The 16,866-nt window shown below is 51.2% G+C and overlaps 2 protein-coding genes across 3 annotated transcripts; one reads left to right on the forward strand and one right to left on the reverse strand.

Annotated features, from left to right (window-relative positions):
• Nucleotides 1-1,150: 1,150 nt before the first annotated feature.
• Nucleotides 1,151-6,019, reverse strand: CIAO1 (cytosolic iron-sulfur assembly component 1). Its single transcript, XM_006203860.4, has 7 exons — nt 5,730-6,019; nt 5,111-5,259; nt 4,854-4,965; nt 4,661-4,749; nt 4,221-4,422; nt 3,476-3,563; nt 1,151-2,638 (listed from the first exon to the last, which is right to left on the reverse strand). The coding sequence occupies exons 1-7, from the start codon at nt 5,866-5,868 to the stop codon at nt 2,398-2,400; spliced, it is 1,020 nt and encodes a 339-aa protein (XP_006203922.1). The 5' UTR covers nt 5,869-6,019; the 3' UTR covers nt 1,151-2,397.
• A 120-nt stretch (nt 6,020-6,139) lies between these two features.
• On the forward strand, nt 6,140-16,488 carry TMEM127 (transmembrane protein 127). 2 transcript variants are annotated; one of them, XM_031692042.2, is made up of 4 exons: nt 6,140-6,304; nt 6,668-7,042; nt 14,702-14,866; nt 15,574-16,488. In XM_031692042.2, exons 2-4 carry the CDS (start codon nt 6,799-6,801, stop codon nt 15,879-15,881), a joined length of 717 nt encoding a protein of 238 aa, XP_031547902.1. In that variant the 5' UTR covers nt 6,140-6,304; nt 6,668-6,798; the 3' UTR covers nt 15,882-16,488. The 2 variants fall into 2 exon arrangements, with proteins under 2 accessions (XP_031547902.1, XP_006203921.3); XM_006203859.4 differs by having other exon boundaries at nt 6,144-6,304; nt 6,725-7,042.
• The last annotated feature ends 378 nt before the right edge of the window (nt 16,489-16,866 follow it).

The raw sequence follows: 16,866 nt of genomic DNA on the forward strand, positions 1-16,866 counted from the left end.
CGATCAGCGCTCCTTCAGGAACTGACACCGAGTTTTGGTGGAGAGATCAACGGGTTAGAGGTTTCTCAAGATCTAGTGTCCCCTCCGTGTTACGGGGCAGCACGAGCTGGGTGTGGCCCAGTTCTTGCCTTCTGTTGTTTTTTAGAAGTAAATGCATAAAATTGGAAGATGATTTGGAGGAGTAATTTCCCTAGGTTGGCAGTTTTCAATTTTGGTCTCAAGACCCCTTTACACTACATAAGAAATGAACGCCAAACAGCTTTTATTACCTGGGTTATATCTATTGGGTATTTACTACATTAAATGCATTTTTAAATAACAGTAAATTAATTATGTTAACTTTTTATGAAAAACAACTTCCAAAACAAATCCAGGGAGAAGAGTGACATTTTACATTTTTCCAAATCTCTCTTAATAGTCTGCCTTAATGGAAGACAGCTGGATTCTCATAGCTGCTTCTACAATCTGTTGTCTGTTATTTGAGTTGAAGTAAAGCTGACTTCACACAGATATGAAGCTGGAAAAAGGAGTTTTTAAATAGGCTGCTGGGGTAACAGGCTATTCTGCATGACACCACCACGGTAGTCTCTTACAGGTAATGTCGAATCTGAAACCTTATCAATGGGCTTCCTATACTCTTACATTAAAACCCACTGGTCTGTCTTACACTTTTAAGGAGTCTTTTACCCATGAATGATGTTGTAACATTATGTACTAGTCATTTGGAAAATGGTGGTTCACTGAATGAGGCAAATCTTCCAAATGTCATTACATTTCATTACACAAATTGCATTTGTTCATATCACCACCGATCCCCTCATGAAGGTCTAAGCGTTGGGAAGATCGCAAGCTCACGGTGGCAATACAAGTTTTCAAAACTAATTTTTGCTCGAAAGCTTTCATTTTATCATTGGCAACACTATCCATTTCCCTCGAGGTGAAAGGCTCATTTTGTTCCACAAAATCTCTCCCCAACAGCCAAGTCTAAATACAGTAATGTGCTAGTTCTTGCAAGTAAAACCAGCGGTGCCCTGAAGACCACAACCGACTGAGCCGGCAGCCGCACCACTGCTTTCCCTCACGGCAGCCAGATTGCAGCGCTGTATGCACGTTCCTCCCCGTCACAGAACACTGGCCGTATTCTCCAGGGTCAAGGTTTCACACAAGTCATTTTTATTGGTTCTATCGAGGACATTTCTAAATGAAGTCGGCAGTATTTTTACTGAGAGCAAGTCATGGAGACACAACTACAGAATTTGGCGCCATTGCCTTGATTCCTGCCAAGGCGCCAACAGCTGACCTCTCGAGCTCTCCTGGAAAGCTCTAGGGATTTCCAGGGACCGGAAGACCACATTTTGAGAACCGCTGCTCCAGGTACTGCCCCAGCTGTCTTTTCAAAACCTAAGGTCATGATTTCTGTGGTGTAAAAAATGTACGTGAAGGCTGTGGCCTTGAGGACAGTCCTTGAGTCAAAACCCATGTGGAAGTGCCTGTCAGAAGACAACCTGAGTAGGACCGAAGCACTGTCTGCCTGTGCCAGTGTTTCGCTACCTTTTTTCATCATCATTCCTCTAAGGGACCTTATTTGGCATCTCTCTCCTGCTCACCCCCACCATGAAAATCTAATACAACAGACAGACTGTGTACTTATGTACTGTGGTTCTTTGGAGGCCATAAATTATTGTCTCTAAGGTTTTTTTGCCCACCACCCAAGAACGAGTTCTCCTCCACTGAGAATGTATGACCTGTGGCCAACGACTCTCCCTTTTAGGGTTCACATCTTCCCTGTTCATTTCTCAGTAGTTCCCGGCCGTCAGTCATCACAACACACAGCATACATAGAAAGTAGATGACGGTTTCTAAGGGACGGCAGAGGTGTCTCTTACTCTAAACCAACCAACATTAAAAAGTTTCTTTCAATATTGACTGAATGTCTTAAATGCAAGGATTTACCCAGAAATTGGGAAGGCAGGACCTATTTCAGAAAAGGACTCACCATGGAATTCTTTTAGACGGTGAATGTCCTTACAATATAAAATAGGACTTGGGACTCAGATTATTTCTATAAGGCTTATAGTCTTAGAAAGAGCTGAAATACATCTCTCCTACATATAGATACGGTGATTATAAAGTAGGATATTCACTCCCCCCAAATTTAACACTGTGCCCTAAAGCAAGCAAAATCCGACGTAAGTACTCTAGCCCTTTCCCAAGGACCGCATGTCAAAGGAGGGGAAAGCGTGAATGGTTCTGTGGCTCTGCACTTCTACCCAAGTCCGAATGGAGGAGGGCCAAGTCAAAAGAAGGTCAAGGATGCTTCTCCAGGTCCTCTCAGGGGCTGGGAAAGTCTTACGACATTTTCCAGGGAACCATGATTCTGTCCAAAGTCAAGGTGGCTCAGAGGCCTTCAGGCCGCTGATATTTCCAGAAGGCCAACTCTCCATCATCACTGCAGGAGGCCAGGAGCCCCCGCTCCTTAGGGTTCCAGGCCACACAGTTGACATCCTGAGAATGGGCCTGAGGCAAGTGGGCCATCAGGGAGAAGGTGGGCTGCTGCGGATCTGAGCTGGGGTCCTCCTCAAACACTCGGATGGCATCGTCCCCACAAGCAGTAGCCAGGGCCCCTGTCAGCTGACACCTGGGAGGAACATGTGCATCAGTGCCTAGGCAGGTGGCTCCTCCCTCCCCAACCTGGCAAATTAGGTAGAAAAGCCTGAGTCTACAGCCTTCCCAAACCTCTTACTGAAGAGCCTCCCTAACTAATATACAGCCACAAACATCACTCCCAAGCTTCCAGGGCTGCCACATATGTTTTCCTCCAATATAATTAACCTAAAATACTGTACGATTCTGAATTACACTTTTCGCGCTTGGCAGAAGCAGTTTCTCTGTCATTAAGTATTCTTGATCGTTTTTTGTAAGTAATGTAACAGGCCACTGAATTTTACCATTCTTTACTTTAGTCCATTTCTGTTATTCCCAGATGTTTGCTAATATAAATAAAACTTAGATGCATATTAACTTTTTTTTCACTATTTAAAATTATTTCCCAGGGATAGATTTTCAGGATCAGAACTGCCCTCTAACTGACTCTCCTATGTGAATGGTGTGGCTCTTCTAGACCCTGTAAGAGTAGAAGCAGTGTTACCAAACCATATAAACCCCAGCCGTGAATCCACAGCTTCAACAATAAATATTTCAGGATAGTATAATGCTGTGTTACCCTCAAAGGCAGGAGCTGCCCTCACATCTTGGAATCTTAATGCAGGGACAGGCCTAGGTCTAAGTCTGATCCCTGCTCCTGTGAACACAGGGCCTGCCAGCCCTAAGGCAGCATGGAGACAGTCTGACCTGATCTGAAGATATGAGGGTGGCTACTCTCTATCCCCACAGGGTCTTGACTTCTCTAAAATCTCTCCAATGGTTGGGGGAATGGGTGGGACAGTGAGGGGGCAGGGAGAGGGGGAGATCTTACCAAGCGATGTCGTAAATGGTCCTGGAGTGGAAGCCTGACAAAGTGCAGACACATTTCCAGCTGGGGTCAGAGCTGCTGCACGCCACCCCTGCATGATAGACTTGTCTTGAGCCTAAGGCATGTCTGTGTCCTGGGCACCCCAGGGGAGTGAGTGACTGCCCTACTGCAGAGGAGATCCTAATTTGCCCTCCCCTACCCCCACCTTCAATCAGGAGGCCTCATCTTCATTCCTCTGTCCCCATCCTTACTGATCTGCCTTACACACTGCAGCCAGACTGGGGTTTTTACAGCAGGATTCTGAGAAGGAAACATCCTGTTCCTTAAAAAACCTTTTGCTGCAGACTATGTCCAACTCGTTAGCCTCCCTTTTAAGGCCACCCACCAGCCAGGCCAACTCACTTTATTTCTCTCCAAGCCCTTCAAACAATATTCTCGACCTATACCAATCCCAGTGTTCCTGGGTTAGTCTAGGTTTTCACCTTCAATGCCTCTGCTCATGCTGTTCTGTTCGTGACCAGAATTCTCTTCCTGTGTGAAAATCCTACACACTCCTTCAAGTCTGGATGAAACGGCCCCTCTTCCACAGAGCTTCCCCTCACTCTCCCCAACTCTACCTGGAGCCCTACTGCAGCAATCTCCCATTCTAACCCTGTTTACTGTGACTTGTCTGTGTGTCTCAGCCCCTTAGCAGACTGTAAACCTCGTGACAGATGAGTCTTCTTTAGCTCCAGGCCTGGCCCCTCACCTTGCTCATTGCCTGGCAGATACTGGTGCCAGATGCGTACGGTACGGTCATCACTGCAAGACGCCAGGCGCTGGCCACTGGGGTCAAAGGCCAAGCTCCACACGGTGGATTCGTGGCCTTCAAGGGTGGCACAGCATACCCAGTCATCCTCTTCCTCTCGGTAGAGCTTCACTGTATCATCATAGCTGGCGGAGGCTAACAGCTGTGGGGAAGGCCAGGCAAAACATAGCACCTGTCTGCTCAGCCCAGGAAGTACCTGTGGCTCCAATATTTCCTCCGAGGACAGGCGGTCCTGGGGATCTGCTTTTATAAAAGGATTGATGTTTTTGGGTCACAGATAGAGATCCTTGGAAAAGCCGGATTGAGGATGAATAGCAGAAAAAGGCTGGGCACAACCTTCCACATCAGAAGTCCTTCCCACCAAGATTCCTGACTCTTACCTCCTGGCTTGGGTGCCAAACCACATGCTTGACATCCTGTGTGTGGGAGTTGAGGACACTGACACATTCATACTCATCTTCTTCATCAACTGTGGAAGACAAAAGAAGGGAGCCCATGAGCCGACCTTGTCAGGTACACAAGGGGAGATCTGATGGCAGGTTCCCAACTGCACCCAAAGGGACCTGGACTCACCTTCCCAGACCCACACACTCTTATCTCGGCTGCAGGTGGCAAGGAGGTTGCCAGATGGGGCCCAAGCCACTGACTTCACCTCATTTTCATGGCCCTCCAGAGTGGTCACACACTGTGAAAAGGGAGGAGCGAAAGGAATCAACAGCAGCTAAGACCCCTGTGGTCCTTCTCATAGGTACAGCCCAACTGGCTCAGGTTCCTAAACCAGCCCCGGCGAGCAAACAGGCAGCGATCCTGATCCTATCCAGCCCGGTTACCTCAAAGTCATCCTCCTTCTTCTTCCAAATGCACGTGGTAGCATCAAAGCTGGCAGAGGCCAGGTAATTCCCACAGGGAGACCAGGCCACCTTCCGCACAGTGCGTTGGTGGCCTTCACAAAGGACAGATTTGCAGATCCAGCTGTCACCTAAAAGCAGAGGACAGGTCAGGCTCTGGAGCTGGGTGCACAAGAAGGTGCTGAAGCGCCATCAATGCCACTGGGTAACGGAAGTGGAGTATCAGAGCCCAGCTGGGGGCAAAGCTCACTGGGTGCACTTAACAACATGCTTTCAGAAAGCTGTAACCGACTCCACTTCTAAACAAATCTGAGTCACTCTCCCCATTTAAAACTTGTCAATGGCTCCCAAGTGCCCTTGGGATAAAATTTAAACTTCATCATCTGTTGCAAATTACTCTGCAGGCCACTTTCCTACCACCTTCTCTTCTCATTTTCCTGCCTCAGCTACTATCACAGTTCCCTCAACAGTTCAGTCTGTCTACTGACATTTTTACTTCTAGGATTTGCCAACTCCTTTGCCCGAAAAGCGTTCTCAGTGGCTAAAGCACACAGACCCCTCGAGGGCAGGGGCCGCGGAGCTGGGCCGGGCGGGGCCTTACCCTCTATGCCCCAGATGCGGACGCTACGGTCGCCACCGCACGAGGCCAGCAGGGTTCCGGAGGGGTTCCAGGCCAGGAACCAGCAGCGGGAGTCCGGGTGCGCCAGGATACGGTCAAGCAGCACCAGCGAGTCCTTCATGGCGGCCAGACGCAGGAGGAGGCGAGCAGCGCCAGCACCGCCAACTGCAGCTCTCACCCTACAAAACCCTTTCCGCCCAAGGGGCCGGGGTCCTCCTTGGAACTAAAGCGCCCGCTGCTGAGGCCGCGCTACCTTCTGGGAGTTGTAGTCAGCTTCCTTCCCCTTCCAGGGGAAAGCATCGCGGAACAGCCTCGAACTACGAGTCCCATGAAGCCCTGCGCAGGGCGCCGGCGGCGCGCCCGGGCTGTGTCGCGCGCGGGGACGGGGTGGGGAGCCGGAGGAGGCGGGGGCAGAGGTGGAGGAAGCCGGAAGTGGATCGGGCCCGGGTCGGTCCGGGCGTTGCGGGTTTGGGGCCTGGGATAGCTCGTCCTCGGGCAGCTGAGGAGACCGTGACGGGACGGAGCGACGCCATCCCGGCACTGAGGCCTGCTGACTGGTGAGGATCAGGAGTCGGTGAGGGGTGGGTCCTTTCTGGGCACAGATCACACCCCAGAGCGCGGTTCCCAGATCCTTGGTCCCCGATCCCTGCGGCCCAGCCTGGTCCTCCGCCCCTCGGCACCTTCTGCCAAGACCCCGAGACCGGGTCTCTCTTCCACCAGTAACGAATACCTCGGCCCCAGCCTCCCTTCCCACTCCGCTCTGCCAAGATCCAGTGGACCTCCAGCCCTCTCCAAGTCCTTATCCCGCACCTCCGCAGCCCCACTCCGGGGACCCCGTCCCCGCCCCCCGAACCCCTGCAGCCCTACTGTCTCCACTCTGCCCTCAGTCCCACCCCATCCTCTGGTGTCGACCCTGACAGCCCCGCACCAGCCTCACCTGCCGCGAACCCAGTGCGTTGCTCTCCTCCCCGGGACAGGCAGCCTCTGAGCGCCCCGCGGAGGTCGGCGGCGACCAGCAGCGACCGCGGAGCGACGGCGGGCGGCCCCGGGCATGTACGCCCCCGGAGGCGCAGGGCTGCCGGGCGGGCGCCGGCGGAGGAGCCCGGGAGGCAGCGCTCTGCCCAAGCAGCCGGAGCGTAGCCTGGCCTCGGCCCTGCCAGGTGCCTTGTCCATCACCGCGCTGTGCACTGCCCTCGCCGAGCCTGCCTGGCTGCACATCCACGGTGGCACCTGTTCCCGCCAGGAGCTGGGGGTCTCCGACGTGCTGGGCTACGTGCACCCGGACCTGCTGAAAGGTGAGGGCGCTACGCGCCGACCCTCTTCTTTCTGGGCGACAGGGCCTTCTCTGCAGGGAGCAGAATGTGGTGCTGGCTGGAGCTGAGATAGCCTGGGGCAGGCACTTGGTTGAAGAAAACAGCCCCATTCCTGCATGCTGTTCATACCCACCAGGTGGCTCAGTTTGGGGTCCGGCCCCTCATTAATTCTGATGTTATTCAGCCAAGCACCCACTCCTCATGCCATACTAATCTGGACTATTTTAGGATTCCGCTGGAGGAAGGGCGCTGTAATATCGGAGAGAAGATAAGGGTGCTGGGCACCGCAATTAGCTGTCTCCTTCTAAGGAGCCTTTGGGATAGAGGAAGTTTTCTTTGGGGCAGCCTGATTGATAGAGAAAAAGGGACTTCTATTATGGCTACATTTTGAAAGATACTTTTGAGTTCTACAGTAATTGGATTGTTGTTAGATAAAAAGAGAGTCTGTGGTGTTTTCAGTAATCAGAAGTCGGTTCCATTGCCATCCTCGGTAGAAAAATTGGAATTTGGCTCTTGGAACCATTATAAGTGTGCCCGAACGAGGTAAGGTTGCTGTGTTCATTATCAAGCTTCCTAGCCAGGTAGGCAGAGGAAAGGGGAACGGGAACGTTGTCTTTTGCTGGACACAGGGAGGCCGGTAGCTCACTGCCCAGCCCTGTTTCCAGTAATGAAGGTATAGGCCTTGTGATGTGGGGTCAGGATTGCACTGCCTGGCTTTTACAGGGAAATTTGGTCAGTGGATTCCAAACAGCCCTTAGTAACAGCAGAGTTCATCACCCCCAAGGCCTCTGAACCATTCTTGAAGGTCTTAACATTTTCTCCCTGTGCCACTCCCTGACTATAATTCATTCCAGACGTTTAAAGGATGCAGGCACTGGGACTTGGTGAAAGGTCAAGTTCTCCTTTGTGCCTTGGATCGTATACCACTTCTGCAGGTTGCGGCAGGAAAGCCCTATCCTTGTGGCCTAATGTTGTTGCCATTCTCTGAGAGTTCTCTTACTGTCTCACATTTCTCTTGTGTTTTTGAGGCTTTAGGATGAATTTGTAGAGAACGGGATGGGGGCTTCTGGTTTGTTTCCAGATTTCACTGTGATGATAGCTTTTGCTGCGTTGGCTCAGTAAGACTGAAGTTTACACAGGATGGAGGCCTTGTGATATACAGCTTTTCTTGTGGCGTGTAGCTGATGGCAGAAAGCCCATCAAGCTTGACTTGAGTCTGGATGGTTTTCTCTTTTTGCGCGTTCCCCTGCATTTGCCTTCTTTGAAGCACAGCTGCCACCTTTCCACTTCTTCATCCAGACCTTGGCCATTGATCCCCTGGTGGTCAGTGCTTCAAGAGCTTGGTGTCATTTACAAACTGAGAGAGAGTTCACAATGCTTCTCCCTTTCAGATCATTCCTGGGGAGGCTCATAAAATTCATGCTATGGAGGGAGGGGCAATGTGATCCCATGTCCTCATTACAAAAGTCCAGGAACCTGTCTCAGAGAAGGGAAGTGATCTCTCCAGGGCCCCACAGCTGGGAGTGGCAAAGCTGAGTGTACCTCACTGTTGACTCCAGTATAAAGTGATGCTGTCTTGTTTATGTTTCTTAACCCTTGTTTTACTTCAGCCATCATAAGGAATGCTCTCACAATTATTCATCCCTCTTTGGTATACATCCTTGTCAAAGGCATGTAAAAAATTAAAACAAATTCTTGGTGTATTTCTTCTTTGTTCACATATATATTTACCTTTTCTGAGGAATTATTCAAGCCAGATTTTGTCTTTAATAAAGCATGTTTACACTATACCTGCTCATGTGTTTAGGGATCTTAACCCAAGAATAGTTTCAGCCTGCTTTCCTGTGGCCACCTCCTTGGTCGTTGCAAGCTGGGAACACTTAGTGTCCATTAATAAGGGAGTTTACAGTGGTACCTCATGATCTATCATAGGCGAAGGCAAGGAATCAGAAGGTCCATGATTGGTTCTCTTCTTCTTCTTCTATGGAGGTTTTTTTGGTGCCCCGTGGGCCTTCAGACATATGCTATTCTGTGTGATTACACTGATCCTCAGGGCCTAACAGATATCCTAGCATGGAAGCTTGGGATTTTCCCCATCTCAGGAGGGAGCAGAGCTGTGGGGCACAGGTCTGGTGCCCGTAGATGCTTCCAGAGGGAGAACAGACCATGCCAGGTGTATGCAGGTGACGGGGAGTGGGCAGGGCCAGCAGGCTTTGAGATGGTTCCTTCCCGCTTCTCAGCCCCCTGCCTGACTGCCAGGCACTGTGCTAAGCACGCTTCATTCCTGGCTGTAGTTTCTCCTCAACAGCATCTTTATTTGATAGGTACTGTCATCATCTCCCCGCGCCCCCGCCTCTCAGGCTCAGGGAAGTGAGGTCACTTGCTCAGGGGCACACAGCTGATGTGCATGGCGTGGACTCCACTCTCACCGCTGTCCCTTAGTGCTCTCCGGGTTTCTTTTTCCTTCTGCCAGAGTGATCCAAGGCGTCTTACTTCCCCCTTCTAGTTGAATTTTTATCACAAGTTCAGCAAAAGCTGTGCTTTTTATTCCTCACCACCCCAAGTTGGTGATCCTGAGGCAAAGCCATGCATCCTTCCACTGTCACCCGCAGAGCCCTGTCAGCTTTAACAAATGCAGGCAGCTCAAAAGATCCCGTCCTGAATTCTTCCCCTCCCCAGGGGTGCCTGCTTCTCACACAGCTCTTCAGCCTGGACATGGGTCCAGATATGTGCCCAGACCTCTAGTGGACCCCAGCAAGGGAGCCAGATGATCGTTCCCTCTGAGTCCCAGTGCCTCTCTGCCTTTCATGGGCGACCAGCAAAGGGCAGCAGGGACAACAGCTTTGAGCAGCATCTTTGGAGAATGAGGAAGTTTGGGATTTGAAGTCAGGTGAATCTTGGTTGACAGCAAGCCATGGGAAGATCAAGGGCCTTCCCGGGAGAGCTGGAGTGCTTAAGGGGTGGTGACCGACGCACTGGCCTCTTAGGTCCTGTCAGAACCATCGGTACCTGTGGTTATGACCTAGCCAGGCACTGGAGGGCCCTCTTGGAATCTTGTGTCGGGAGCCTGTCAGGAAGCTCAACAGTCACAGTGGGGAGAGGCTGTGCAGGTGGGCGGGTGAGTGCTGAGGAGGGCTGGGGCCGGGGGCAGTGCTTCTGACTCAGGGACTCCAGCGAGGAGGGAAATAGGAGGTAGGACAGAAGAAGGGAACTGGCCAGAAGCCGCTTTAACCTTCCTGTCTGCAGCCTGTTTGGGTCAGGAGAGGGTGAGAGAAATGGGCAGGTAGACAGGAAGAGCCAGGGCCTTCAAAACAAATCCAGCCCAGTGACTCACCAGTGACCTTGGGCAAAGTCAGTTCCTTGGGATCCTATTACACAGCAGCTGCCTTCTTCCCTGGTGACTGGAGGGGACAGTAAAGCAATAGTTACCAAAATAAACAGGCCACAGCACAACTGGAGGATAGGATGTGTTCTGTCTCCCCATAGTGTAGTGGACTGCACCATTGGTTTGAATTAAAATTAGGACCCTGCCCACGTGCTATTTTCTTCCACAAAATAGCACATGTGTAACATTTGAGGATTTTATTTCTCTTCGGCAGTCCTCCCCCTGGAGCAGATAGTACTTGTCCTCCCTTCCAGACCAGTGTCTGGCAGGTAGGAAAGATGTTGAGACCTTGACCCCAGGAGAGTCGGAGCTGGGTTCTAAGCGTGTCTGGCATAATGCTGCCAGCCTCCCCTGTGTGCTCTGAGACCCCGCTGGTGAAAGACTGCCGGGGACGTGGGGCAGGCTCCTGGGTATCTATTAGCATCACTCCAAGGGAAGGTTCCATTTGAAGGTTTGCTTAGAGCTTTGGGATGGGGAAAGGCAGAAGGTGGTCACATTGAAAGAAAACCTGTTTGAATTTTGGGTCCAAAGGCCCTTGTCTGTACCACATCATCACCCTGGTGACGCAGATCCTGGGTCTGGCATTGGTGGGCTCCTCCTCTAGCCCATGCTGGCTGGCAGTGTGGACGAGGAAGTCTCAGTTTAAGGAGGAAAGCATGCCAGGGAAGACACTGCTGTGGCCCTGTTTAAACCACCCAGCACAGAGGGAGTGAGGCTGCTCACCCACAGCACTTTGTGAGTTGACTCTTCCCCCCCAGTCCCCCACCCCTGTGCCTGTGCAGGTGGGGCAGGTATTAATTGCTTCCATTTGACAGGTGAGAGCTCAGAGGCCAAGGGCAGTTCAGTGACTTGTTCAAGGTGATGCATGGTCTGTGGTAGGTCCATTTGGTGCTGAATCCAGTGCCTTCTGCTTTTAAGAGCCAGCCTTTGATGGCTGCAGAAGCTTAGACCACACCCAGAAAGTTTTGCCCAATAATTCCCAGGATGAGCTCTTTTCATTGCTTAATGACCCAAACCTTTTTGCCTTGAAAAGATTTCAGCCTTCCAGCTCTTCCGTTAGTGTGCTCAGCAGCTGCTGGCCCTGAGGATGGCTCCGACACCATTCCTAGTAACTGTTGACATTTCATTCAAATACAGCTCTTTAGGATTTGATTGATTAGCTCCATCTGGGAAAAATAAGACGGCTAACTCTGGTGCTTGGTGGTTCTGAACATCACGATGCAAGAGAGCCTGACCCGGATTTGGAGTCGAGCTCTGTGCTGTGAGACCTGGAGGAAGTCACTTAACTTCCTGGAGCCTCTAATTCCTCATCTGAATACCCCAGAGTGGAATGAGGCTTAACCAAGATAACGTTTGACCCATCTATGTGCACAGCCTATTCCTAGAGGGATGCACAAGAAACAGCCAACAGTGTGTCTCTTGAGAGGGGGCAATTGGATATCTGTGCAAGTCTTCCTTATTACTAAGATAAGTGTATTATGAAACATAAGACACATAGGAGTGTATTTAATAGATGTACATTCAATTAATTTATTTATTTAAATTTTCGGGGGAGGTGATTGGGTTTTTATTTATTTACTTTTTTTTTTCTTTGATGGACATACTGGGGATTGAACCCAGGATCTCATGCTTGCTAGGCATGCGCTCTACCACTGAGCTATACCCTCCCCTTAGATGTACGTTTTAAAGGATGATGATAAAATGAGCATCCTGTACTCACTGTGCAGCCAAAGAAAGTATCTTTGAAGCCTCGTGTATTACATTTTTCAGTTAAAACTGGCTGTTAAATTAAAACTTAGTTGATTTTTAAATACCACAATTAAAGCATCACTCAGGGCCTGGCCACACTGAGTAATGCTGGTGGCATCTGAACACAGGCCGCTGCGGAGCAGAGTGTGATGTAAGCCCTTACACGCTGCCGCTTGCAGGTTATTCTTGGAGATACTAGAAGAGCTCTTTCGTCCTGCCCCAACCCATCCACATGCCATGTGGGCCCCCAGAAGAACTATCTCAGAGAGTTTTTAGCAGTATTTAAAATGTAGCCAGGAAACAGCCATCTCCACGGCCATGTGGGTTTCTAGACTTCTTCAGGCCCGCAGGGCAGAATTAAATGAAAGCTGGACCTGGTTGCTGGCAGAGCTAATGCACAGGCAAGCCTCCTGGCAGCAGCCATCACCCAGGCTGGATGACTGGGCCCAAAACAGATGGTCAGCTTGACAAGAGAGTGACAGATAGCTCTGAGGGCATCTTGGCGGATGACCTGAAGCCAGATCGAGGCGTATGAATCATGTGTGGGCTAAGCCAACATCTGCCTGGCGACTTCAGAGCCTGAGGTGGGGAAAGCATGCTGTCATAAAGGCCGAGGGCCTCTGGATATCTGGTCTGGTTTTTTGGTGTGGGAGGCCGGGCTCTCTGTCCAAGACCCCAGGGTGCTGATGTCTGTGGGTTGGAGTCTGCTTTGTTGAGTTCAGAGCCCCTCCCCAGGTTTTTGGACTCTTCTTCATTAGTCCACCTTCCTCTACATCCAGGATCAGTGTTTCTTGGAGTGTAAGGCCACCTGCGTGGGAATTACCTGATTACCTGTGCTGCTATTAAAATCCCAGGCCCTGCTCCAGACCAAGAGCTCAGACTCTCTGGGACTGGGGAACATGCTTTCAACCAGCACCCCAGGGATTCTCCTGTGCATGAGAGAGTGATGATACCATCCTACAGCCTCTCAGCCTGAGATCAAAACTCAGGAGAAGAGCCTACAGTGTGAGTCTTGCCAGCCCTTTTCAAATTTTCCCAAATCACTTAGTGACCTCTGGCCTAAATAAAAGAAGAGCTTGCCAGTGGCTGAATAGAGGAAGTTAAGGCCTTTTCCTACTTTTTATCAAAGCTTAAAATGGTTTCTTTTCGATCAGCCTTTTATTCTGTCAGTGTGTTTCTGGGAGCTGTGGCAGTTTGCATGGATATCAAAGGGAACAGACAATGTGGTCTAGATGGAATTAAGGGGAAAAAAAAAATAAGCCCAGAGGATGTTAAAGTCCTAGAAGGAAATATAGGTTGCTCTTAGTGTCTGGCGTGCAGTCGTCATCCTGGAATCTCCCTTCACCATGACCTTGGGGACTCTTTACTCTTTGAATGTCGAGTCTCCTGTTTCAGCATCTTCCTTTTTCTTGGTTAATTTCCTTTTTTTTTTTTTTTCTGGTAGAGCGACCATCCCCCAGTGGCTTTGCCCTCATTTTTGGAGGTATTTGGTGCTGTCAGGGTCTGAACCTTTCAGGCTTTTGTGGCGTAAGTCTAGTTACTTCTTAGCTTTTCCCACTTACAGCTTACACTTCAGCTTGTCTAGTATGTCAGGTCAGTCCTAAGTAGTTCTCAGTCCCTTTACCTCCCAGTTTCCAGAATTTGTTTTGCCCTTCCTCTCTTTGTGTGGGTTTATGTCTTAAAATTTTTTTTCTTTTGTGTTAGTAGGGTGGAGGGGGGCAGAAAATAAATGTGAAGGTCCAGGCTGCCACCTTTCCTGGTTTATTTAGTACTCTCCTTAGTTACACGTTTCTCTAAGCTGCTTCAACTTCTTTTTGAAACAAAAGGGAATGGATGAGTGACTGGACAGAGGACAGACCCGAATGGGCCTCTGTCCTTAGCCTCTTTGGCTGTCTCAGGTCAGAAGTCAGTGGGCCTTTCCTGCCAGCCCGAAGCATGCTTTAGCAGAATGGGTTAACATGCTGATTAATTGTCCGAGTCTTTAAAAATGTGTAGGAGAGGGGGCAAGTACAGTTAACCCTTGAACAGCATAAGGGACCCTGACCCTCCCAGCAGTTGAAAATCCACATATAATTTGTATAATTTATAATCAGTCCTCTGTATCTGTGGTTCCACATCGTGGATTTAACCAACCCCGATCGTGTAGCACTGTAGTATTTACTATTGAAAAAAATCCACATATAAGTGGACCCTTGCAGTTCAAACTCATGCTGTTCAAGAGTCAACTGTACAATGAAGTGGAGTCTTGCACTAAGACTTGATTTGTTGGAAAGGGAGGAAGGGCTTGAGGTGCATGGGAGCAGTGACCCCGAGTTCCCATCCGCTAATAAGGTGGCTTTTCCACTTCCCCCGCAGGCCAGCTGGGAGCAGGAGCTGAGATCATGCCTCCGTCCTGTCCTCCCCAGCTCTCCAGGGCTGTGGCAGAGGGAGACAGACTCCTCCCAGGGGGTACTTCCTGCACCAGGGTGTTGCCTTGGGCCCTGAGAATTTGGTTCTCCCCTCTACAGATTTCTGCATGAATCCTCAGACAGTCCTGCTCCTGCGGGTCATTGCTGCCTTCTGCTTCCTGGGCATCCTGTGTAGCCTCTCCGCGTTCCTTCTGGATGTCTTTGGGCCCAAGCATCCAGCCCTGAAGATCACCCGTCGCTATGCCTTCGCCCACATCCTCACAGGTAAGCCGGGGCCTATTCACAATGGGGAAGGAACTGCCACGGGGTAGGGGCATCCTTCTGGATTGTGTATGGGCAGACACCATTCTTGTTGCTCATTTCAGCTCTGGTCTTCCACAGAGCACTGGGGTGTGACAGCTTGTTTCTATCATTTGCATGTATGCCTGTCAGGACCACTAACCCCCTTGGCCCAGCTGTAGGCAGGGAATATTAGCTTCTACAAGAACTCTCATAGCTCTCTAAGAATGGGATTCAAAGCTCAGCCGGGCTCCTGGGACTGGAAGGCCCAAAGGAGGAACCAGCGTGTCTCGCTGTGTCTTTCTGACTCTCTCCACCCACTTCCTGCTTCCCTGCAGACCGGGCTTCTCTCCTCCCTTGTGATGGGGCTGGTGTGTTGATTTGACTCGTGGTGGTAGTGACGCCAGCTCCAAACTACATGTCCTTGTCTATTCCTTTCAGGTACCCAAACACTCTTAGCAGCCCTAATATCCCAATTCCAAATTCTTAAGACAGGGAGAATCTGACTGGCCCAGGTGGGGTCAGGCCTCTGCCCCCAGCCCCAGCCAAGAGAGCTCCCCCTTGCAGAGCCTGGGGCCTGGCATGTTCTCTGAGGATGGGGTTTGGATAGAGAGGCTGCAGTTGGTTCTTCAAGGATCCTGGCCGTGGGGTGCCTACTAACCCCCTTTATCTGCTGTTCCTCTGTCCCCCAGTCCTGCAGTGCGCCACCGTCATCGGCTTTTCCTACTGGGCTTCTGAACTCATCCTGGCCCAGCAGCAGCAACATAAGAAGTACCACGGTTCCCAGGTTTATGTCACCTTTGCTGTTAGCTTCTACCTGGTGGCAGGCGCTGGCGGGGCCTCAATCCTGGCCACAGCGGCCAACCTCCTGCGCCACTACCCCACGGAGGAAGAGGAGCAAGCGCTGGAGCTGCTCTCAGAGATGGAGGAGAATGAGCCCTACCCAGCGGAGTATGAGGTCATCAACCAGTTCCAGCCACCCCCGGCCTACACACCCTAATGCCCGCCGTGGGCTCCCTCCTCAGCAGCCCTCCCCACTCTGCCGCGCCTCTCACACCCAGAGGCGCTCCATTCTGGTAGGATCCTGACCATCTTCACAAACCTTCCTCGGGAGAGACTCTGCCTGTAGGGTTGTTCCTGGATCCCCGCTCTCGAAACCGGGGGTTCACTGATTTTATATAATGCACCGTTTCCCCTCCTGCCACCTTCCTCTCCCATCCCCAGTCATCACCAACCAGGGGCGGTCATACGTGTGTTCTTCCTTCGTGGGCCCTATCTCTGGGACTGGGATTTTTCCCTTGGGGAGCTGTTGACAGTGGACAGTCCCCAATAGAAGCAGTGTCCACAGGGTCCCCGAGAGAGGGGACCAGGCCCCGCAGGCTCTCTCCCTACCTGTCAGCGTTCGTTCCACCGCTGTAGTTCTGGGCTGAGCCCCAGCCCCACCCCGTCTCCGAGTGCCCCGCGCTGGGCCGCCCACTCTGTGGAGTCTCTGCACTTTAGTCTTTAGACTGCCCACCACGTGTGTTCTGGTTTTGCGGGGAGGAGGCGTTGCTGCTGGAAAGCAGAGCACGTGCTCTCCCTGCCCCGTCCCTGCCTGGTGGCCAGAGCCCCGTGGGAGAGCAGCACCCGATGTGGGCCTGAGGCCTCCTGGTACCTGGACAGGATCAGAGTGAAGGGGGCCGAATCCCCTGAGCCCCTTCACCTTTTAAAATGTGAGTGGTTTTAAAAGGGAAAAACAAAACCGAGCAACAGCACCAATGCTCTCTTTTTAAACTAGCAACCAAACTGTCGTCATTCTTCAGATATATATCCCATTCCTCTTGGCCCTGCCGTGATGGGGCCGCAGTTCCTTAGCCCGTGGCAGTTCCCCTTGAATCTATCCCAGCAGAATGCAGCCCTCCCTCTCCCCTGGCTTCCTCCCTCACTCCCTCCCAGTGACCTCGGCTCCCTGAGGCCTTCCTGTGGAACCCAGAGCCACCTTGGCC

The sequence above is a fragment of the Vicugna pacos genome, chromosome 28 (genome assembly GCF_048564905.1).
Source record: "Vicugna pacos chromosome 28, VicPac4, whole genome shotgun sequence".
Lineage (NCBI taxonomy): Eukaryota > Metazoa > Chordata > Mammalia > Artiodactyla > Camelidae > Vicugna > Vicugna pacos.

Coding starts and splice junctions, on each gene's coding strand:
- CIAO1 (XM_006203860.4), bottom strand. CDS start 5,868: ATGAAGGACTCGCTGGTGCTGCTTGACCGTATCCTGGCGCACCCGGAC. Junction 3,564..4,220: donor TCTGCCAGGCAATGAGCAAG/GTGAGGGGCCAG, acceptor TCTATCATGCAG/GGGTGGCGTGCAGCAGCTCT. Junction 2,639..3,475: donor ACCATTTACGACATCGCTTG/GTAAGATCTCCC, acceptor TGTTCCTCCCAG/GTGTCAGCTGACAGGGGCCC.
- TMEM127 (XM_031692042.2), top strand. CDS start 6,799: ATGTACGCCCCCGGAGGCGCAGGGCTGCCGGGCGGGCGCCGGCGGAGG. Junction 7,043..14,701: donor GCACCCGGACCTGCTGAAAG/GTGAGGGCGCTA, acceptor TCCCCTCTACAG/ATTTCTGCATGAATCCTCAG. Junction 14,867..15,573: donor CTTCGCCCACATCCTCACAG/GTAAGCCGGGGC, acceptor TCTGTCCCCCAG/TCCTGCAGTGCGCCACCGTC.